The sequence below is a fragment of the Diprion similis genome, chromosome 12, assembly GCF_021155765.1.
Source record: "Diprion similis isolate iyDipSimi1 chromosome 12, iyDipSimi1.1, whole genome shotgun sequence".
Classification (NCBI taxonomy): domain Eukaryota; kingdom Metazoa; phylum Arthropoda; class Insecta; order Hymenoptera; family Diprionidae; genus Diprion; species Diprion similis.
In genome coordinates, this window is record NC_060116.1 from 7,173,383 (window position 1) to 7,199,770 (window position 26,388).

Below are 26,388 nucleotides of genomic sequence, written 5' to 3' on the forward strand. Positions count from 1 at the left end.
AGCGAACCTTGAACCTAAATTTCCATATGTTTTTATAGTAGTTTATAGTATTATAGTACATTTGTAGTAGAAATTACAGAAACTTCGATGTGTATCTCTTTTCCTAAAATTTTCATTCATTAAAATTTGCTCTCTTCATTCTCTCCGTGCATGGAATTGATCTCGGTTTTCGAGAGTAAATTTACCTATATCTAAACCGAAAGGGAAGAAAGGTGGGAGGGGGTATGTTTGCACATCTTTAGAATGCAAAAACAAATTCTCCTCATATTTTGGTTGACCGAATGGAAAGGACTGAGAGAATAGACGCGTGAAATTCATATTGTATTGTTCAAGCAATGTCTCAGGTAGAAAAGTCCCATATTACTCATCAGGCGCAACAACAAAAGGGTATTGATTTTGAAGAACAGTTAAAATTATAAGGGTTTCAGGTATAATATTTAATGAGGTTGAAGATATAAGTAACGTTACTTTAACAATGCATGAATGTTGATATTTTGAAAAGACAACTTCTTGAAAGTCGTTTGAAAATTGTATAGTTATTTATTCCACGATGTTTCATAACGTTAACGTTACAAATTCCAGCCTTGTAATATTTACCTATCCGTCAACGAAATTTTCCAAACACCCGATCTTATTACTTGCAATTAGTCAGCCAAGATTAGTCACGATTAGCGTACCTATATATTGAAATTGCACCTACAGTCAGAATTTGTGCAAAGCAAATAAAATGCGATATGTCAAAGCATTTTGCTTCGTCTAAAGGACAGATGAGAAGTTTCGAATTTAGATTTAGATAAAACGGATGAAAGTATTACAAGTGTGAAAAAATTGATACGAATTACACAGCTATTATCTTTCAAGTCCCATCCATAGAAGAAAAAAAATGTCGCAACATTGAAAATCATGGGTAAATCAAGGTGTATAATAAATAAATAACGAAAACGCGAATATACGTCGAGCCTGAAATTTACAACAAAGGAATCTAGTGCATGCAAAAACTACGAAGTATGTATCTGTCCAGCGTTAAAATAAAATCTTATAATTTAGCAGGCAGAACGATAATTCAAACGAAAATCTAAAACACAATAAGATATATTAAAATAAAAATACGCGCTCGGTAGCGCGGAAAGTACGAGAAGAATGCGTCACGCGATGAGCTCTTATGATGAGATTACCAAGATTAATTAATTAATTACATTATTTATGCTTATGTATGTTTCATACACCTTTCGCAAAGACGTATTTTCTGGAATAATTTAGTACTGCAACAATAAGATAAGTAAAATGTAAACGAACACCCTCAAAGAGTTGTTGAACCGAAGCTGCGAGGATCAGCTAATCAATCCTTAATCTTCTCTCTCTCTCTCTCTGCACCTTATCTTTTTATAATATATCTACGAGTAAACGGCACGTGTATCAAAAACACTACACGGCTCTCCGCTCCTTTCTTCTTACGTAATACATATCCATATATGTATGTATATATGCATATATGTATGTATGTATGTATATACACGTGGGTATACATCGAGGCGTCGGTGGCGTCGCGGCACCCCGTCGTCGAAACTCATTCCCAGGGAACGAGGCGAAGCGAGGCGACGCCACCCGCGTAGGGCTCCAGGTACGTAGAGCGTCGCGACGAAGGGTGAGAAAAACGAAATGAAGTAGACGAGCACGAGCTGAGGTCTATTCTTTGTTCACACAGAAACAAATATATTCTCATTCGCCAGGGGATCGATTTACGAAAGAAGGAGATATCCTTATACCTTTAATCTATATCACAGGGGTGAAGATTGTATGTAATATAATAATAATACGTGTAAGGAATCGAGATAAAATATTCAAGACGAGAAACTTTCATCGAATCGAACTTTAATTACTCTCAAAGTTTTAATACAGCTACTAGTACTCAAAGACGAGTGAAGACTCTTCAGTTAGACAGGTCACGTGTGATCGTGTTTTGTAGTTTTTAATAGATAAGGTGAGGAAATTGCGGCAACGTTATCGTTAAAACGGAGGAAGAAAAAAACGATAAACAACAAAGTGGTTATCCTACTTGACAACAAGAAGTGCAAATTACCGCGGCGGTTTTATGATATTAATTTGACTAATATACAATTTGATAATCTAAATCGCTTATTTTCTGTACCGCAAGTGAAGAACTGATAAGAAAGAGTAGATAAATTAAAAGAAGAAGAAGAAGAAGAAACGAATTTCGAAAGAAAAAAACAAATTCAGGAGGACATATGCGCATGGGAATAAGGATACGACATATACGATAGACCGGAAATATCATGACCGGGAAAATAATTGAGGCACGCTTCGTGCGGTGAATTGGAGGAAATTCGTAACGGAAATTTCTGTACATATATTGCGATAGCCGATGAATCTTTCGCGTACTGCAATCTTGCGGAGTAATCCGTGACCATAACGTATAAGAATAACATCGTTGCTGGGCGTGATGAAGATTCGAAAACTCAGAAGAAGAAAAAATATCGGATAATTGCGAAACATGGAGATAAAATCAGGCGTTGACCATAAAGCGTAACGGAGCGTTATTAATTGGGAGCATCGCTTATATGTTTTCAACCGATGAAATTAATTAGTGGGAGTCGCACGTTTTGGGTATATAAACAAGTACAAGTTGAACATACATAAATTATCTAGATGCTGCATACGAGTGTAGTTCGTAAGGAAAAAGATAATGGAAAATAGGCGGAAAAAAATAGTCAATTAACAATTAATTTTCAATAAATGGGTACAAAGACTGACGTCGAAAGTAAAACTTTCCATACATCATACGTTTCTACGTACGCACGTAAGTTTCTCACGTTATTATGCCCAAGATATTATACAATTATACCCATGTCATATGTACCATACAACCATATCCATGAGAATTTTTTCGCCACACGCAATGGCGACGATTCTCAAGTGCAGTACAGCAATGAGTTACGGATTGCAATGCGATCGCAGATTGCATACTGCTACTGCAGAGGAAACAAGTGGAATTACTTAATCCAGAAATTAATGCACACGCACACACGCAATGGGCATACGTATAGGTACACCAGAGAGGCCATCGAACATTGTATATATATATATATATATATATATATATATATATATATATATATATATATATACACATTTGTGAATCTATAAGTTAATCGCGAATCAAGACTCAAGCGGCGGAGTTGCCGTCTGTAATAAATGAGCTTGCATGCATTGCAATTATTCGCAATCAATTCGGCAACGTCGCCAACTGGTTCACTTTCTCTCGCCACCCGTTGGCCCCGACAACCGTTTTGATCGACCGATCGCCAGACATCGAGGAAAGAAATAATCTGAACCAACTTATATTACATTTTACACAACGATTACGAAGAGAGCGTATATATATATATGACAATCTGTCCGGGATTTTATTTGTTAGCCTCATCAAGCTTGCCGTTGTAAAATAATTCTTCAACGTAATTTCGCGTCGCTTTTGATTTCAGTTTCCATTTCATCTCTTGTGTTATTGTATTATGTACACGTATTCCTATCACGTGAAGAAGAAAGAAAATTTGTATTCAACGAAGTTCTCGAAATTCAAAGGTTTTCCAGATCCTTGCAGCAGGTGGGTTGGAAAGAAAATTCGTCTTACGTTACGATATTGCGTGGGAGATGTTATAAGAAAATATGACGCAGTCTGCTTCGGTCCATTAAGCGGATAAGTATTCTGCTGGAGAAGTAGATAAAGAAAGAAAGAAAGAAAGGGGAAACAAATAAAATCAACGAAGCCACAAGCAACGAATATCCGTTTTGCGAGTTCTGGAATGAGGTCGTTCCCCTTGTGTCTATACTTTATACTATAATATACGCACGGTAATAATATATACGAATACTGTTTGTCTTAAATATCATTCAATCCATTTTTTCTGAATTTGATTTCCTTATGGAAAAATTAAACGAAATATGCGCGCCTCGAACACGCGCAAACATTCGTACAATGACACAGATCAAGTTTCAAGAGGTTTGAAAGATGATGGAGAGAAAAAAAAAGAAAAAAAAATTACAAATAACGATAATCATCTTATATATATATATATGTAAAAATAATTGGTACACGTTATTTCATTCGAATTAGACAAAATTCAATATATTCACCGTAATTCTCAAGCGGTTTCAAGCTTTTCCCCTGATTGAAAGAATTTCTATATATATCATAATGATACTTTTTTTTTCTTCTTCTTCTCTACTTCTGATTCATATACTTTTCGGATAATTATCTTCCCTTCTTCGTGACCGGCGAATAATTTCATCTTTTACAATTTTTCTCTCAACTTTCCACCAGCGTGTAGAAATTAAACCAATCTATATTGTATACTACCGCATTATGACGCACGTGGATAAACGCATGTTGAATGTGTGTAAGTGCGCAGAGAAAGGTTTACGCCACATAGCCTTGTTATAGGTGTGGACACGCGCGTGTACGTAGATTGTACATACACGCGTGACGTGTTCAAGTCCGGGTATTAATAACCTGTAATCGACTACCGGCTAGCGACTATCGATTGTTTACAGCTATATCAACACGCGACGCAACGGGCGAGGAATTTCATTGAGAAATCATATTATACTATATATATGCATACCTGCGTACACACGTATAAAAAGACAGACGTATACACACGTCACCTAGACACAACAACAATGATAATAATATACCGAATTTTTATTTTGTAACATAAGGAAGTAAGAGGAAAAAAAAAAAAAAAATTTACAAATAAAGAATAACCGAAATAAAATTCCCGAAAGAAAGTCCAAATATCTGAATTCTTTGACTGAGAACCGTGTGGCATGAAGGTAGAGAAAAAAAAGGGAAGAAAAAACCATCAACGATTGGAAAGATTTTAATTGTACAAGGAGAAATTCTATTCGTTGAATGCACGTTCCCCGTGTTTCGAAGACCCGGTTTTTAGACTTTGATGGCAAGTAATTAACTAAATGACGCGTTTGCCACCTATATGTATATACATATATATATATATATATATGTGTGTGCGTCCGGCGGTCTCTTCGAGAAACCGGATAGTAAAATAGTACAGATATATATGCAAACGGTAAGGAATCCGTGTCGGGTACGTTTTCGTTCATTTTTATTATTTTTTCTTTCCTAATTATACTGTACGTATGCACTTCAGTCTCTTTCTCTCTTTCTCTCTTTCTCCCCATGTCTATTAATTTCTCACCTTTCATATGTTTATAGTACTAGAATATACTTATCGCGTGTAATATTGTATGTATATATGTGTAAGAGACGTAGCCACGGGTTAAAAGAATAAATGTCTGCCGTGTAGGGGGATGAGGAGAAGGAGGAGGAGGAGTCAGGGCTGGTTCCCAAGGGTTGTGCAAACTGGGTTTTGCGGTAAACTTCATACTAAATATATACAGTACACCCGTAGGTAGACGTAAAGTGTAATTCTTAGTAACGACGAGTCAAAACGGCGACGGTAGAAAATAGTGTTCAGTGTTTCCATCGTTAAGTAAATAGATATATATTCTATATAATAGGTATATAAGATAATACGGGTCGTTGACTCGCATTGTCGTGCCTTACAAAGTACATGTGTGCACAAATTAAAATAATACATAAATAAAGTCGGACGTAAGAGAGGATATAATTATAAATTCTATACACAACCATCGAACATTTCAATTACAAAACTATACCGAAAGCTTTTACGACGATTGTTGATCAAGTCGGTAAAACTTGAACACACGCTTCCGTATGTACATAAGTATGTAAATACTAACGTGAAATATAATTTTCAACGTATAAATACCCTATTCCTTGTAACTCAATCCAGTGCATACACAATGTGTGAAAATCTAGGTGAAAATAATGTTTACGGTAAACATATTGAAGCGAAAAAAAGTCGAATGTAGATACATATGTATATATATATTCAACAGGGTTTCATGTATAAAATAAGGTATCGCGAACTATTGCGTTAATTGAAATTCAAGGATCGAACATGGCGCTGCAGATCGTACGCCTCCCTAAAACCAGTCATCGTCGAGGCCTTTTACCCTCCCTCCTGCCCTCCCCTTTGCAACGCGTTTGTCCACTCGTTCTCTCTCTCTCTCTCTCTCTCTCTCTCTCTCTCTCTCTCTACTATATCTCTTTCCCTCTTTCAATCCATATATCTTTCTCTCGGTTCCTCTTTCTCCGCTGCAGAGCAATGTTGGCTTCTCGATTTTCACCGCGAACGTCTCAAGTTACCGATCTCGACGTAATCAGCACGCGCCTCGCGTCTCCATTCGGCATCGTTTCATTATATTTTTAAGCCTTTTACGATGCAGCGATTAAAAACAAGATCATAAACGATATTATACACACGCCTGAGAAACGAAAATAATTACCAGGAAATAAATAAACAAACAAATAAATAAATGCATAAAACTGCACGAACCGCCTTTTCACGGTTTCAACAATTGTCCAGAAGTTAATCGAGATTTCTTTCTGCCTGTAGGGGTTCTCAGAGGTATATAAAACCTGGACTTATGTTATGTTTCCCGAGGGTTATTTCTCCCCTCTCAGCTGGAACGACCGACGGATTCCCGTCGACCCCTGCACCGCGACGACGACCCGACCCGAAAGACCGTCGACCCCTGCACGAACGACCTGCGTCGGTTGAAACCCAGCCGCGTGCCTTTCTTGGCTACCAGACGTGAACGGCTGCATATCTATATACGATATGCCTGTATATACTTTTATATTTAATATATATATATATATATATATATATATATATATATATATATATATATATAGATGTATAAACACACACAAATATATTTATGCATGTATTGCTGACAAAACTATGAAAAATAAAGTAATAATACGCAGGCACGTTGCTGGATCGTATTCTTTTAGGTACACAACTGCCGATCAAGTGGTAATTGGCGAGGGGTGGATCAATGTATAGGCATGTAATATACATTTTGGAACGTTGTATATATATATATACATATATACACTAACGTATAATACATAACATTTAATTTTTCAACGGCATTGAACAAGCTAATCCTGAAGTGCAGTTGCCTGATAGGGGGGTGGGTGGGGGGTTAAAATACATATTACCTAATTCGATACCTTTGCCGCATTGTAATGAGAAACGGGAAATTCATGTGTATTAAACATGTATTTAAACGTAATATACGCGGTGGTCAAAACGCCGAGAGGATCATTGAAAAAGCCATTTTGTCCAGAGTTTTAATCGTTTCAATTTTATTCTTTTTAATTTTTATGAATCGCTATACCCTGGCAATGCGGTTTCATACAATAACATTTCACTCAATTGCACAGCAATAAAATATTTATACATCTTTAGGTACTTTATCGATATATAATATATTGACTTTAACTGTATACACAATTATACTGCGGATTAAGAATTGATGAAAAATATTTACTTTGTTTGATATTACATGTGTTAGATACATATGTATATATATTGTATATATTATATAGTTATTTTTTTCTCCCGACGACAGACTTTAACACTAACATTGAGCGTGGTAGCTCCGAAAGCCAGATAGATAGATAGATAGATAGATAGATAGATAGATAGATAGATAGATAGATAGATAGATATGTATATAACCGGGTTTATTTGACTCTAACGAGCTCATCCTCTCAACAAATGGAACACAAGTGTTTTAAGTGTGACGCCGCGGTATAGACCCTCATTTCGCATCTTATACCTATATATTTACAATATCATAATAATTATATGCGATTACAAATTTCGGTTCTGGGGTAATCATATGTATACTATGCATACACATATGTAATAATCGAAATAAGAAGAAGAAAAAGACGTAAAATACCCGTACGATAGTATTTATAACGTAAATCTTTGTTTAACCGTCGGTAATTGAATCGCCTCTGATGAATATCTCGGCCCTTTTTATTTATATTCTTCGTTTTGTGTATAAACTAAATTTAGGTTAAAATATTCAAAGGATTGGTAATGATTACAGCTTAGGAATAGCAAACCGGTCGATCGTGGTTATTAGGCCAGTAGATCGCGACAACGCAAAGAGAAAAAAAAAAGAAAAAAAAGAAAAGAAAAAATACACGACTCTGTTAAAGAATATTTCATGTAATTCTGTGATAAAAATTTGAGATCAGTGATTAGCACGGAGTCTGGACATCAAACATCAGATCTCGAATCTGAATCAAGTTGGTCATCCCTGTTAAAGTACACGTCGACGAGCATATAACACGTGGATAAAGATTAGAACACTGATCAGCGTGAAAGTTGAATAAGATCTGCAGAACTGATCCAGAAACGTTATAGGTATACGGAATTTATAAGATTGCTTCACTCTACGTGTATAGGTCTGTATAGATGATAAAATGTACGTACGCATGGGGGAGGAGGAGGGTTAATCATCGATCGATCGTCATAAGATCGAGCGGTTACATATATCAGTTGCATATAACTATAATTGCTATGTAAGTATTTGTACAGAGAACGACGCGACGTTGTTGGGTTGTCAGGCCGAGCGTGACATGAAAGTTGAAATTAGGAAATTTGGCCGTTTTCACCGTGCGCATTGAATTGCAATTCTTATTCCTCAATTCTAAATATAAAACGTTGCGCGCGACCAACCGCGGCGGCGCGATATACATACGTATATATAAATTATACATGAACGAAACCGTGTATCGAAACGTGCATATACGACGAAAATTTTTCTTTTTCTTTTTTTTTTTTCTTTTTCGACTGTCTCTTTCGCGGCGGATTCGATGGTGTATGCATGATATATACGTTCTACAATCATACGTAATGTATAAGGTGAAAAAAAAAGAGCACACAAAAATTCAAACTGTCCAACGCACGTCCAGGGAAATTACAACAGATATTACATACCTAATTACAGTACCGCGTCAACATGTTACATGTAAATTAATCCCCGAACATAATTCATGACACTGACGTCACTTAGATACGCTGCTTATATCCGCACATAGGGATTATATATATATATATATGTATATTTCGTTCCGCGAGTTTAAATTAGCTGTCATTTCCAGAAGGGTTCAAAACTTTCCTATTATTACTTACGGTCACCGGCTTACCCGCAGTAGCTACGTTATTATACCTGTGTATACACGGCATGCAGTGGGCTTGATAAGGGCGGATATTGACTGTTATAAAATACATAAAATATTGCAAAATCGATATCTATAATAATATATACGATAGAGATTGATCATAGAAATTTGAGACCATAGCTGAACACTGTTTAAATTCAATATCATACCTATAAATACGTATAAAAACAATACGCTCGTAAGAATTGCTATTGAAAAATTCTAATAGAATGAAACTCGCGTTTTGTTTCGGACAGAAAACAAGCTGGCCGGAAAATTAAGGTATTAATGAATATTGCTGTACACGCCTCGAGTGGTATCGGTATTATAATATTCCGACGGTGGTAAAATACACACGCACACAAGCGAATACGTTCTGCTTGCACCATATCATATTATACGACTATCTTAATAGACTATAGTTATCGTATACAGTATAAACTGCACGGCGGCCAATGAGTTATACATACATGCATATATGATAAATTATATAACAAGTGTAATAAAACGAAACCGTATTATACAAGAAGAATATTTATACACGTAGAAGCAGCGGATTCCTCTACATATATATACATATATATATATATATAAATATATGAGGTACATAATGCTTATAATGTATATATGTATACAGCAGGGCTGCAGAGGAAGCTCCGATTAAAGGAGTTAAAAAAATAATAACACGTTAATACGATAACGACGTGACAGCAGCCGCCGTCAACTCAGTTCTCTCTCCCCCCCAATTCTCTTTCCTCTCTCTCGCTCTCACAGAGCCTCCATACAGAAGTACATAGATGCGTTGTTATACGTACGTTCATTTACGTCACACGGAGAGCGTGTGATAAACGCGGCTGACGTACACCATAAATCAGAATCACATGGAGGCGAGCCTCTCTTTATATGCATACGCGAATCGGGTGTCGAAGGGTTACGTGGATACCCGGAAGTGCCACGAGTTACCCCTGAGCAGGCAGTTTAAGGTTGCGATGCACGCATGCCACCTACGATATCGGAATGCACTCTACACAGGCGTACACAGCTGTCGCTGGATGAATTTACCATGCGAGAATCGCCGGTGATATATAGGTATAATAATAATGGCTGTGTATTAAAGACAGTCCCCTTTCACCCTCTAGTATGTTGTTCGTCCCTCTCCCCTCCTTCTTCTCCTCCTCCTCCTCCTCCTCCTCCAACTCTTTCACAGACGCATGCACGTAAGTATATATATAGGATGTGGAAGAGAAAATGTTGTTGCAATTGCTCATTGTGCAGCAAAACCTGTCTCGCGTCAATCTTATTTTCAACTTTCAATGTCGCCGTAACACTCGCCGACTAATTATATATATATATTATACTGATAGTCACAGAAAATTAAAAACAAAAAAGAGATAATTTAAGTATTAAAAATTCGCGTACAATATTTACTGATTAATGTTTTGATCGACCCCGCAGGTACAAGCTTATGCATACTAATGTACCGTTGAAGTTAGTAACGTTAACGTAACGAAGAAAAATCGTGGGATAGATAACTCGTTGTAAAATTTTAGAAACGACATCCAAGAAGTTGGTTCGTCAAAATATGAACATTTTTTCATCATTATAATTTACTTGCTGAATTTCAAACAATCAACTTCAACATCGTTGACACATACCCGTAGTGACAGAAAAGTGTACACGTATCGAAACGATTCTAATCGACAGCAATATTGCACCTATATAGCTATGTAATAAGCCTGGGTATAATATAATATAATATATCATTCGATCCGGGGGTTCAATTACGTTGTTAGGATATCGTGATCGATGCAGTGCGAGCTTAGGACAAAAAGTCAATTAAAGATAACCGCGGTAAGGTTTGTACATACATACATACATATGTATATATACATACGTACACACAGGTATGGGAAAACCGCGATTTCACCTCAATAATATCATGATAAACAAACAAGCAGGCAGAAGATACGTATTACAATCGGGTTTGTTCTTTTTATTTGTTCAAATTCCTCTCTCTCACACACTCTTCCTTTCTCTTTCTCTCTCTCTCTATCTCTCCTTCCCAGATAATGTTTCCGACTACGCGCCGTTTATCTAGTATAAACTTTGCCTATCTTGACGTCGTCCTCGGGCCCATTATTCAAAGCCACGATATATACTCACGCCACATATGTAATTGCATTATTAAAAGATATATGTGTGTATATATATATATATATATATATATATATATATATATATATATATATATATATACGTTATACGTACACTCAAAGAAATTCAGAATCAACAACGTTCTGACGGAATCAAAAATTCTTTTTTTCTTTTCCCTTATAATTCAATAAGACTACTGACAATGTAATACTTGCACATACTCTAGTTCTCTTCTCCCTGTGAACGTTCAGTGACTCGAATTCGTGTGGATATACCTAACTTGCGTTACACGCGAGTATGTAGCCGGTAAAAACCGCGAGCAAGTGCACCATGGCTGCTATATGTATACATATATATATATATATATATATATATATATATATATATATATTATAAGGTATAACGGAAAATCTTTCAAGCGTACCGAAAACCAACATGTGGCGTCTCGACGCTTGCGCGCGCCCCGGGAGAAGACTTGCGAAGAGAGGAGAGGAAAAATAAAAAAGGAAAAAACAATAAGCAATAGCTATAATGGTAACAATACTTAGGCTTCTGTACAATGTGTGTATATACATATATACATATATATATATATATATATAATGCGTGAGCACAGGAATTTACAGCGTCGAGAACAACAAATGCCTGACTTGGTTTTAATATACTACACATTTTTTTATATATATATATATATATACATTGTATAAACTTTCGATTTCTATTATGTGTTTCAATTTCATTCTCGCGCAGTTATCTAAATTCTCTCGAAAGCGCCGCCGCGTTGAGGTTTCGAAACTTTGAACCTTAATAATAACATACTACATCAGTGAGCAAACATGAATGAAAGAAAAAATAAATAAATAAATAAATAAACAAGATTGCACGGTGTATCTACTTGTACGTAAATGAATTTAAATTTTGAATCGTTTGAGAAAAAAACAAACCACATCAATATGTATAAACTGCAAGTACATTATGAGCCAGTATCTTATTTCTTCCCTGGCTTGTCTTGTTACTACGACAATGATTATGTTTATATATATAAAAAATCTAATCGCATCGACGTTGATCGCGTCAAAATTTGACAAATTGATCCACCCTGGGGAATAAGAATTGTTTTAATTTCGAGATAAGTCAACTTTTGGCTTGTGATTTCGTCGTAGTACGAAGGAAGAATGAAGTTAAAACGCCTAGCCTTTAACTCCGCATGGAGTTTCTGGTTTCACACGATTGAAACTGCGTAATATACCTATTGAACTCTGTAGAAGTATTTTACTTACGTATACATGACGTTTAAATTGCGACTCGTTGTATATATGCATACACACACATACACATATAATACTTTGTAGTATTATTCTCGGTGGACGTTAAAGCGAGTTTCTCATTGCTCCATTATTCTTGCCGTTCGATAATTTTCACAGTAATCATTTATATACACGTATAATTGGTAGTAAGCTTGCTCGTCGTTGCTGCATCTTATACACTGCACATTTCAACTTTAAGCGTAGTTCTGTATTCCGTAGGATTACTAACAATAAGCGAACGAGAAATGATTCCAGTGTGTACCCATGATAATAATAACAACATAATATAGAGGTACATGTGTACGTGTGCATGGATGTGTATATATATATATATACACACGTATATAGCCTAGCGACCGGCAAAAGGCGAGTTATAGCCCCGCAGAGTTGAGGAGAAATCTGAAATTGCGTAACTTTTGGCTATCGCCACTTGGTGCTTTCTTAATATACCAACAACGCGGCTGGAGTTTTGCGGCCGCCTGACGTTTGGAAATTTAAAACTAAATCAGACCCTGACGTTCCGAATCTATTCTATTTTCACGTTTCTTTCTTTCACCATAATAGTCTGAAAAAGATGCGAGTAGCCAAGGGAGGAAGCAAAGGAAAGTTTTAAACAAACGATTCTGGGCTCTACACGCACACGCGAAAGGTATATACGTATATATAATCTATGCATCGTGAATGAGCGTTGATTGATTGTCACTGGTGTGCGAAATGATGCAAAAATAAAGGTTAAATTAACCGAGTATACAAATGAGACAACTAATGGCACAATTTTGTTTTGCGAATCGACGCAACAACAAACGGTAGATACAAAGTTCGAACGATATCTTTTATAATATTTAAAATAAAAATAAAAACAATTTCCGTAGCGAACCTGCACGCTTGAATTAAGACACGGAATTCCGTATGTACAGAGCAATACATTGTCCGATCGTGTATCGGGATAATTTGCGAGTGCGAATCGCTGCCAAGTACATACTCGCACGTAGATGGATGTGTATGTGTATAGGTAGTAGGTATCGAGTTTAGAGAGACCACATAAGAATTATTCGCTGTTGCGTCAGTTAAATGAGACACCAATCTGCGATGTAATTCAATATCAACTCTGACGTACTTATCCCCCCCCCCCCCCCCCCCCCCCAAGCCTTTCTATCCACTTGTCGATTTCCTCATTTATTTTTATTCCTTACACTCGCTTTCGATATATTGAAAATGGGTACACAGATTATTATATATATATATATATATATATAATATACATAATATGTGTATATTGTATGTATTTCTTGAGAATATAAATATCTGTAAATCGTAAATCGCGCGCGAAATGGATGTTTGTGAAAAGCGTCACTGATGGCGTATATTTGCCACTTTGTTTTTGTACGGTTTTATACGAATAGAAAGAGAGGGAGACATAGAGAGGAAAGGGGGAAAATTTCGGAAACGTACATATTTTTGCGAAATACGCGATGTCTCGTTGAAAACAAAATTTGTATGGAATATCGGGTATATCAGATATCGAAGCAAGTAAAACTTGAATAAATATAATTGAACGATTAATAATATGCAAAAATAAGAAAAGTAATCGATGAAGAAAAATTGAATTTCCCTGGTATGAAAATAAAACATGCTATACACAAATTACGCTCTTTCGTGATAAAAAGTAATAACGAAGCTTACCTCCGTATTGGTTATTTCACGCATTTGTTTATACGTTTCTTAAACGAACACAAAGATACCGGAATAAAGAAGCTATATATATACGCAATTATAGGTATGACTTAATTTCTGAAAGCGATTACGCGAATCGATAGATAACAACATCGACTCATCTTATGTACGTACATATATTGTACCAGATATTTATATATATGTATATATATACTGTATCAGAGTGACGGACAAACTTGCGGTGTTTGTTATACTTTACACAAACGAGAACAGTTTTAAAAAATTAACAAATTCAATTCCTCGGTCATCGTCGACGGATTTCGCTGTGAGAGAAAATATCAGCGTACTAATCGTTTCGAAGATTAATATCGGTTAATCCCACGAGAGGAAGGAGATGATCGATAGCAAGACAGCAAACACAGTACACGAAGGTCCGCGCACACTTGAAATTTGTATGCAATAAAACTTGAACTCTTCTCTCTCTCTCTCTCTCTCTTTCTTCCTCTTTCGAGAGCGCCGGCCACGTATCTCTAACACATCAGTGTTGTTTGGTTAATTTTAGACGGAAGTGTAAGTTCAGTAGGTGGTTACAGAAGACAGAAATAAGGCCTACCAATTCGGTCTAGAATTTCTGCTACTTCGCATCTCCCAAAAGAACTCGGCCACTCGAGCAAACGAGTTACTACAAATCGTCGGTGGTGATCCCTTAACGAGCAGCAAGAAGCCGTTTACTCTACCAACGTCACCACTGTCGTTTCACGCGCGGTGAACTTCTCAAGGGTTCGCACAGCGGGGGGTCAAAGAAACATTCGAAAGGACCCCCGGCGGGTGGAAAAGTGAGGATACATAAAGAGTAACTTTGATAAAAAAAAAAAAAAAAAAAAAAAAAAATAAGAAGCCAACTCCGTACCTACCGAATTCAAATCCAACACAAGAGACGACCCGAGAGAATGTTAATCACGCGTGGTCGACTCTGTGTTGATATCGCGTCTTTATCGATTCACAGCTCAGAGAGGGACTCTCGGCGAGGGGTTGCTGGCGTCGAGAGGGAGGGAGGGAGAGAGGGAGGGAGAGGGGGGAGGGGGGGATGATGCAAGGCGGTCAGGTCGAAGATTTAACCGAGAGTAATATCTGGGGGCGAGAAAAAGATTTGGGAAAAGGCAAGACGTCATCGGCAGGAGGAACTAGATTTCGGGAGTGAAGTTGGTGACAACTGGTAGCAGCATTACGTAACACATCGTTGTCAAACCATACGGTGTTTGCCGATCGCGTGTCGAGAGTCGCGCCGAGTTCGGGTGACGATTTGTCGGATTTAAAAAAGGCGAATCCGCAAATCTGCGACGGGGATTCTCGCTTCGTTAAGATATAGTATATTTGAATAGGGAACCGGAGGAGAGAAGACAGCTGCGTCGACGTGGCTCGGTTTGTTGCCTCGGTTTTCGGGCAGCGGGGATAATTGACCGGGTCCGAGGCGGTCCTCGAAATGTAGAATAATGTCCAGGGAATAGGTTGGAAAGGTCCTCGATCTCTTCTGGATACGTGCGAATGAATTCTCGGACGAAATATGGCTACCCGTGTGCTCTCGACACCTCTTTCATCCATTACGACACACGCACACAGACAGAGACAGACACAGGGGGCATTTAAATAAGGGGTATTTACGCCAGCGAGGTTATAGATTAGGTCGTATTATTTACTTACTCGATTGCGAAGGTAGTCCTCGATGGCCCGGTAAGCTGAGTCCGTAAGTTTCACAAATATCAACGACTTGTTTTCATGAAAATTACTGTGCGATGACAAACCATACTGGACACCTGCCACCAGCGCCGCCATTTCTAACTTGGTTCTCTCACACCGAAGACCAGCTGACGTCGGCTAGTCAAATCAAACACTTATTTATCCAGTCAGATACTCCTAGATTTTATTCCGCCCTTTAGTTTTATCTCCGATTCCCTCAGGCGACGGTCCGGTAAAACGAACCCTTCAAACCTCGGGCGAATAATCGCACGCCCCCGGACACATACGCGTCCTTCTCTCCGTCTGATCAGATTTAACGCGCGACAACACCTATCCGTATCGTTTGACCGCTGTTACTCGTCCCTTCGACAGTCCCTCGCCCGTATGACGTGTTTTTTCTACTTTATTTTCACTTACTTATCACCCCCGGGCACACATGGTTTTATCGAAAGATTTTCTCTTGATTAGAAGAGAACCGTGCCTCACCGTCCGTCGAAGAAACTACACACTTTCCACGGCCACCTGGTGGGCAGGGCTTACAAGCCCTGAACGACCAGTAGGAATCGCCTTCTCTGATCCACGAACAATTCCGCTGGCGGGAGGCGCGACACTATCGCCTCCTTTCGAGCTCGGCTCTCGTACTGTCGTCGCCTCGTCGTTGCCCGCTCGTCGAAGGACTCGCTGCGCTATCTAGCGGCGGGTTTCGGAGTTGCTTCGGCTCTGCTCTTATGGTAACCGCTCCACGGAGACGATGCGCTCTTCCGTGCTGCTATGACGTCACTGAGCCCAGAACCTTGTTGTCTCTTCGAATTCGGTCGTAAGTCGTTCATCCCCCCCTTCGCCCCGGGCCTTATTACGATTGGACGTTGCCTCCGATCCTTGGGTTAGGTGGGGGTGTGTGTGTAGGGGACACACGTGTATGCGTGTCGAACGATGTGTTCAAAGTACCTACGTGGCACGAGTCACGTTGAAAAATAACAAATAAAGAAAATTTAGCAACTCTTATGTTTCCCTTCTCCGAACCATTTTGTACAGTAGAACCTCGATTATTCAAGCCAATTGGGGCCGGGCTTAGTTCGGATAATCGAACAATAATGTAAACATATATAAATGTATATATTTTATTTAAATAATTGCGCGTGATCCTTTGCCGTGCATATTAATTTCAATATTTATTACTACGTAACAAAACACGAGAAATGAATGCATAACAATAAAAAAAAAAAAACAACAAATTGAGGTTCGGAAAATTGATCTTCGGATCATCGAGGTTCTACTGTACAATACAATATGCTAATTCGATGTTGCTGTTTTTGGCCATTGTCAATTGGTTTTCTTGCTCTGTTGCGTTCTTCTCCGCTCGATAATGAAGTTTTTTGTTCCAGAACTTTACTGTTAAATCGAGAAAACCTTGCCGCCGCGTTATTATGCTTCGTTGTTATACAGCGAGAGGCGCTAAAGAATTTCCTTTCTTTTACACCGGCGGCAATTAACGGTTCTCAGTCTAATTACAGGGGAAAGTCTGGTAGAGATGTATTATCCCCACGGCATCGCGAAATGGAAAAGAGAGAGGAGGGTAAAAAATTAAGGGTACTAAATCAAATTACGTTTTTGCGCTGCAGTTGAACAAACGGAGAAACTCGGCGGTAAATAATCGCGTAAATCAAATGTGGGGAAAAAAACTTGAATAATAATAATATAGTAAAAGTAATCATCAATGACACATCTTTTTCACTTTGTTGCTTTGAAAATGCCGAACCTAGAATTGACTTCGGCAACTGATTTTGGCGTATCCTCGTCGTCGTTGGTCAAGGAAAGAAAGTGGACAAGGGTGTATAATTTTTTTCCGCTACTGAACGACTTCGGCTGTCGGGTCGATTAAACGTCTGCACCATTGGTGCATACAACCTGTAACCTACCTGCCCGTATTCATAGGATAGCTGATCTTGAAATTTTAATACTTTGAACCGCAGTCTACAACGCCTGTACATAAAGCTCTATTATACCTAAGCCATCTGTCGCAGGTTAAATATTCCATTAAGTTTGTGCAATGATATTTACTAGGGCTGTGAGGGTACCAGAATTCGTCGGGTCAGGTAGCGTCGGGAGAACCTATTAGTTCTAAATCGGAATTCATAAGAGTATTGGGATTTCCGAAAATATCATGATTCACGAAAATATTAATTTTGTCGAAATTTTTGGGATTCCCAGATCCCCCGATGAAAGATGATATACTTTTTGATGAAAATATTGACGTCATCTAGATACACTGTTTACTATCAATATTTGTCCAATATTATAAGTAGTAGGTGAGTTAGGTATCCCCACGTTTTGGGTTTCTCAAAGATTTCTCGTTTTTTGAAGATTTCCAAAAAACCTGATCCGATACAAACCCGCCTCTAAGCCGAACTTTTTTCCCCCTAGATTTCGGAAACCCGCACAGCTCGAATATTGACTTAAAGTTACTGGGTCAATGTTTTACTCGATTTCGAAGTCTGGAATTTCTTCATGCTGTACGCACGCTATGCAGGCCGTGGCGTCGAATGACCGGTTCGCATAACGTATAATGCAGGCTCTGTATTATTACAGCTACCACGAATTTTACCGTAAGCCGAAGGGAGGCGAAAGGTGTTGACCTTTGGATTGGGCGGTAACAAAGGTGGTAGAAAAATGGCAACGAGTTTAAACCGGCACCGAAGGGTGAGGTGCAAATTGCGAAATAACGAGGGGTGGGATAACTGACTGACCGTTTGGATTGTAATCATTGTGCTTTAGAAATGTATTTTCATTCAATAATACACAATAAAACTTATCTGTAATAAACGATAACTATATATTATATTAAGTAATAATGTATATTATTATTATTATTATTGTTGTTGTTGTTGTTGTTGTTATTATTGTTATAATTTAGCGTATGTAATAATAATTTATCATTATTTATATTTATGCATGTGTATATACATATACATACGTATATCAATAATGCTAATAGGTAAATGAAGTAATGTTGGCATTTCATCCGTTGTACACATTACTGGTTTTAATAATAAAATTCACGATAACGAAGATTATCGTATAATCTTAATACGTTATATCACTTATCACCCTATATATCATTTTGTACATTTCAACAAATCGAATATGATTAACGAACGTAACATATTATAGTATATATGTATATATGTATATATCTACACACATATATATATATGTATATATATATATATACCATATATGTATAAATATATAATGTGTATGTGTATATAGATTTTGGGTTTTGTTTTTTCCTTTCACGTTTTACTTCGTTCTTTCGTCAAATAAATTATTCATTATATTATACTTTATTATTTCATTGACGCTGTAGGTGGTAGGTATATTGTTTATAACACTACGTGTGAAGGGTTCGTTGAGCTTTATACGAAATCTGTTGATTAGGACGATTTGCGATCGAATTAAGTTTATTTACACATGAAAGTCTACTCCTATCCGCTTCAGCGCGTTCAATGCGAGCCCCGGGAACTGCAAATGTGCATGTTGCGTACAATCTTTTTAGGGTTTTTATTAAATCAGTACGAGAGCATTAACGCTAAAATATTTTCCGACGCAACGAGTAACCTGTAACGCTGTATGGAACATATATATTTATAAATAAATGAAGAAAAATCTTAGAATGATATATGCAGGAATACGATTTCATATATGAGAGAAAAAACGATTAAATCGAAATGACTCATGCGATAAGTGATTTTTACTCATCGAAAATTTTTTATTACGCAACATTAATGTCTGTTCTTTTTTAACGTATATTATATATATCATACATTGCATCTAATCAGTGAAGTATACCAAACTCAGAAATGAACGGGAATTAGTCTTACGTAATTAAAAGTTTCCGGTATAAGAATCACTTCTCGCATGAGCCGCTTTGATTTAATTGAATTTTTTATACATGAGCTCGTATTTCTGCAGATATTTGATTATAAGATTTTTAGTGATTCATTTTTGGGATTGCGCGTTAATATATGTAGTATTGAAATTTGTGACTCACTGTTGCCTTGTAATCAGTTTCAGCAGAACGCGAATTTTAAATGACCGCTACATTTCAAAACCGATAAAATTTCAAAATGCCCACCGTTGACGCACTTGCGATTTTATTTTTGTTTCACGATAATTTCAATCGCTTATTAATTTAACGAGTGCAGCTACTCAACGCCGAACAAAATAACGGCAAGAATAACGCAGGCATATCATTTCATCTTTGAACGGAGCTTAATTATAACTGTTAATTGAACAACTTGCTAAATTAGCTCCTACATAATGATGTGCGCGGATCGCCTGTGTAACGGCGGCTTACTTATAATCGTACCCGTCAATTATTATCTGAATATTATATACTGAAAAAATATCTCAATACTCGTTTATAAGTATGACGCAGAGAAATTTTGACTTTCGTCCGCTGTATCGATGCTACTTTCCGCTGCGGAATTAGCCTTTTCTCTGTTGGTATAAAAATTTCAATTCACGATAGCCTTTTCTCCCTGCCTTTCCGGGCGGTACTAATTGTGCAAATCTACCTGTTGATTAAATGCATACGAGTATTTTCGACGCTTGGTCATAAACTATAATCTTCAAACGCGCAGTGAGTTACGGATTCCATATTTTTTATGCTGTAGGACTAACATAATCGAGTAATTTTCATTTCACGAATGAGAATTTCGCATGCAAGGCTAAATTCTGAAAATGAAGTTTGAAAGTGTTTTACAATTTTTCTGAACAACAACCCATCAGCACACATTCACTTGGTCGGTAAAATATGCATGTGTATTATATATAATAATATCTATACAGCAGAGAAATTATTTCTCAATTAAGGCTTCTTGTTGACTGTCATGAACCCGAAGAACTTTGACGTCACTTAGCTAGTATACAAAAAATCGTCCTGACTCTATCACCAAGTTAAAAATAGTGTTGAATTATCATTCAAACTCCGTGAAAAGAAAACCGCGTATTTGTCACAATGCCATTTTTATCTATATTCTGAAAATTCAACGCGCAGGTTTAATCGTTTCTGACGATGTTTAAAAGTTTCTTGGATTAGATTGTATAATTATGCGTTTTGCACCGGTTTTGCGCATCACATATTTTCGCTGAAAAGTGTTAATAAAAATGTATGTCACTTGACGAAAGAACGTAGTGCAGTACAATGGATTATCTATAGTTATTATAATAATAGGCGCAAAGAGAGAATGAGTAATATTTTTCGACCGGAAATACAAATGTTGAGAATTAGGTAGGGTCTGTATTCGTCTATAATTTATACATACGAGCCATGCGACTGACGATGATTGGACATATCTTGCAATAATATATAAATATATACATATATATAAATATATACACATATATGTATATATATGTATGTATATATTTATGAGAAAGTATGCGGTACTTTCTACGATGATCCGCACACACGATAGATCGTATTATGCGCTATTAGTATCGCACTGTGAATATTTTATGTACATATGTAGCTACATAAATATATACATATTCTTATTATCCATTATCCTTATACTTCTTCTTCCTCTTCGTTTCTTTTCACTTCTTTTCTCATTGGCAAATCGGTGCGAAATTAAATGACGATTTTCAAACGGCATGGCAAAATCATGTGTGCAGTATTATAATACATATTATGTGTGTACGCATGCGTGCAGTAATAAAGCTGAGATGAATAAATGTGTATTTCCTATATACACACGGAGATAATGAAAAAGGAATTTCGTAAACCAATACGGACAAGTTCAAAGACTCCGACAGATTAATTTGGCAATCATTTGAAAAATCGCTCATACGTATTTCGGCACCTTTTAAGTGTCAAAATTGAAAGCATTAGTTGCCAAAGTACGTTTCTCCGTGTGTATATTTATATTATACACATGCGTTTCATACTTTATAATCGGATTGGACACACGAAGGTGGCAGCTTTCGAGTTTAGTTTTTTTTCTTTTTTGTTTCAACTTTTCAAAACTATGCCCCGTGAGGTGTGACCAACGTTAATATAACAGGTACTATTAGTCAATTATCTTGGCTAAAAATTAAACGCTTTTGATCCACTGATCCTTGTATAAGAGCACCGATGGGATATGGTACATTCACGCGGAAGGGAAACACATATTTAAAGAGTTTTACGACCAAAGCTCGTAAGCTATTTGCGTATAAATGCGTTTGTGAGACAAAAATCAGTTTAACATTTATTTTCACTCGTTCCAGCAAAAAGGTTTCGCGAAAAATTGCAAATGATTGAACAGCAAAAGTTTGGGGCAGGGGGGAGTATTTGGGAATTATTTTTGCACACTTCAACAATCTCTGCACCTTTTCAACAAGAAGATAACACGAATTTGCAAAAATTGTGTAGTCAGTTTACGTATACATTCGTTTTAAAGGTATATGCAGGAATTATATTTCATAACGCGGAGGATTAAATTGTTCTTTACATATATAAGTTATTTTTAACGCTTGCCATGTATCGATGTAAAATTGAGTCGAATAATGCCAAATGGAACATGAAATATATTTACGTAATGATCGAGGAAACATCTACGAAGAATCAGTTTTACTAATATATGTTTGGTAATTACTGTAGAGTGAAATTTACAGACATTTCATCATTATTATCTCGACAGATTAATTCTCTCCCCCTCACCTTGTTGCGCTTCCTCTAGTTTTCCCTCCTCTTCTTTTAACCAATATGTCGGCTAATTATTATTACCCTGACACAATGTCGGATTCATTTATACATCGATCTAAGAGATGTTGCCAGGATGATTTCAAAGCCGCTCTGCAGTTTAATGTTAATCACGGTTCAATGTTATTTAGATAGGTCTATCGAAACTTAATAATATTCATATTTCCTTCTTTTATTTTATCTTTAGTAAACATGTAATGATATGAAACGCGGCACAATGATCAACGGTGATATAATTTAGTTAATTTATTTGTTCAAATTTTACATATGTATATATATATATATATATATATATGTAAGTATATATACACATATATAATTATTTATTTCTTAGCTATATGGTATGTATGTATATATATATATATATATATATATATATATATATAAATAAATTATTAAGGTAACGTTAACTTTTATGATGCATATCATAATCATTTCTCACGTTTATCGTAGGCTATCTAGCTACTACGGGCTAGACTCGAGCTCACTTTTTCTTCCATATACCATATTTAAATGTATATATTATTTAAATTTACTGTTATGTATGAATGACGTAACAAACCATTTTCCCCTGCGCATTTCGAAACGCAGGTTATACAGACTATAATGTTTATCTTAAACTTTCTATTACACTTTGGAATATATCGCCAATGGTTTTCATTTATGTATGAGTACGAGGTGTGGTGATCTTTTTGGTACATCATAATACCAGCTTAAATGACTTTAAACCTATACCTATAAGGTATGTAACACCATGGTTTTACCATAATTATCGATTCACGCGGCGCCTCCGGACCTTTGAATACGATTTGCATGATGGGGTACGTATTTGTAAAGAGGATTTCGGTGATTTATCATATACACGAATGCCGATTATACCTATAATAAGCCTATGTATTCCCATTCTCCCAATTATTTATTTCTAGAATTTTAACTCATTCATTCGTCCCGCGAAGAAGTTGCAGCAGATTTAATTCGAGAACGGTGAAATCGTCTGACGGCCGATTACGCTGAATTATGTATTTTAACGCGAGAATATGGAAAGGGCGCAAGTGCATACCGTATATAACATTCGGCAAATCTAACGAAAATTTGCGAAAAATTCCACCGCTGTATCCGCGAAATGGACAGTCGCAGTTGCGTCTGAATTATGGATACACTTGCCTGGATGCATATACATGCACTAGTGTATTACACGTAGGCAATAATATATATGACGCATAAAGTGTAAAGGATTTCGCGTTCGAGCTGTTTAATTATTCTTATCGTTATGCACTATGTATGTATTTTATACTGAACGTGTAATACGACACGAGAAAGGAAAATTAGTTAATTAAAAGTGCAGATAAAAGTAATTAAAAAACTTAATCTTGAAATCCTTTTCATTTTATGTGTCAGATGCATTAGTACATACATATATGTCATGTAGTTATACATGTAGGCGTGAATTTAGAGTGAATTTCCTCGATTAGGTTGCGAGGAATATCGAATTCGGGATTCGTCGAACGAGTTTCAAAGTATACCTATTCGAAATGTACATACAATGGCAGAGAGATGAGTGAAAGAAGTAATAAGCGAATGAAGAGAAGATTTTTATTCCCTAGACATTTCTTCTTCGTTCTAAATGTGCGTGTTTGGTTTGATGACGTCAATACCACGGGAGGCTGCAAATAAGGGTGTAACATTTTTTTACATATATTTTGTCATACATATATGTATAATGTATAATGTATATTATATATATATATATTTGTTTTTTTGCTTCTTCTTTACGTCAACAACTTTTTTAGTAACAACGACACCATATTTGGTTCAATGACAATTTTATACACAAACACGCAGTCATATCGCATCATAAACGCCCGAGTAACAAATTACGCCATAATTTCACACAGAATACTTTCTTGCAAATACGTCATGAGCTACATGTGCATGTATGTATGTGAATACCGATAATTATTACGAACGATAATCATGATTGAATTTTTATTTTTAATTGTATATTAAAACTGAAAGACAACACAAACACCCTCTTCATTTTTTATTATATATTGTATAATATTTATTAGGTACGTAACACACGCAAATTTCATATACGAATTTTCAAGCATAGTATTGTCAACAGTTGTGTATTTTTACTTACTTTTTTTAAAAACTCTTTTTCATTTTTTTTTCTTCCCTCTCTCTCTCTCTCTCTCTTTCGCTATCTCGCTATCTCGCTATTTCGCTATCTTATTTGTTACATGCTTTTCTTTTCTGGTCCTTCAACTAGATATTATACAGGCTAGTTTATATCTCTGATATTTTGTCTCTGCATTTGATAAATCATTTTACGGCTTTCGGCGTACTCTCGTTTCGCCGTATATCCTTTCATCACTGATTTTCAGCTTCGCGTTTTATGTATAGATATACATTTTACACTGGCGTGGCAAAGTGATTACGTAATACTTGATGCACGCGAAACTGGTGCCAAACGCCGACTCAAATTCGTCTCGAGATTCACAAGAACGTATTTTTTTTCCCCTCTGTTAACATTGTTTTCCCATAAATGTTATATCTAATTTTTGTCGTCTAAACTTGATGACCGCGTGACTGAACTTTGGTGAAAATAATTGTCTGAAAATGTACGAAATTTTTTGCTTTCAATGTATTTTGAAAATTCGAGTTTAACGAAGTGAAAAAAAATCAACAAGTGAAAGAAAATTGAAGGAGAGAGGAAAATGATGCAATTTTGAATAACTGACCGACGGAAAAGGTAAATTATTATAGTCGATGGACCCGGCTCGCGATAATCAAGTTGCAAGTATACAATATAGGTACATATATTTGTGATTCTCAAGGTTTTTCCAAGGTTATTGCAATTACGTAATATATATAATGTGTGTATAGATTCGATTGGAACTGATGTGGACGTTGATACGTACATACATAGAGTAGAAATTGTAATGGCATTATTTTCCTAGTATCTTTTTAATTTATGTATCAATATTTATTTATTCATGTATTACTATCATTAATAATATTGTTTTATTTTATTTTATCTCAAAATTTTTTTTTTTCCTTTTTGCTTTTTTTTTTTCGAAAGAGAAAAATACCGTTGCTATTGGGAAAATATGTTTTAAAGGGTAATTATCACAGAATACACGAGATATTTCAAGCTTATACAGGACATATTATAATAATCCAAGCGGAGTCGATAATTATTAATAATGATAATTATAGAAGGAGAAATACAATATGACGCATTTCGTCAAGCAGCTGATCGATTTATACATATATATACATACATATATGTATATACATATATATTGCATAATAGCATATTGGTATTATAGACGAACTTCATCTCTCGTTTGACGAAATCATTATTTACATCCATATTATTATTATATATTTATGATGCCACAAACGCGCCCTTATCGTCGGCCTTTTTTTGGTATCTATATATATGTATAGAACTTTCTTTTTTTTTTTTTTTTTTGAAACAAAGATAACACGAGTCTAGCGTTTTGAATATTGCAATAAAAATTATGCTAGATAATTATATGAAAGTTGCTAGGAGTTTTACTGCGTTACGTTAATGAGTGATGTGTATGTTTTTTTTTTTTTCT

At 36.2% G+C, this 26,388-nt stretch overlaps 1 protein-coding gene across 2 annotated transcripts in view; it reads right to left on the reverse strand.

Annotated features, from left to right (window-relative positions):
• The window catches only part of LOC124413266 (RNA polymerase II elongation factor Ell), a 75,094-nt gene that overhangs the window by 46,603 nt on the left and 2,103 nt on the right, over nucleotides 1-26,388 (reverse strand). Inside the window, exon 3 of one of the 2 annotated variants that reach the window (XM_046893745.1) lies at nucleotides 15,994-16,215. In XM_046893745.1, coding sequence (XP_046749701.1) covers nucleotides 15,994-16,125 — 132 coding nt within the window. In that variant the 5' untranslated portion in view covers nucleotides 16,126-16,215. Of the gene's footprint in view, nucleotides 1-15,993; nucleotides 16,652-26,388 lie in introns of those variants that run through there. The other variant, XM_046893744.1, reaches the window with a different exon arrangement.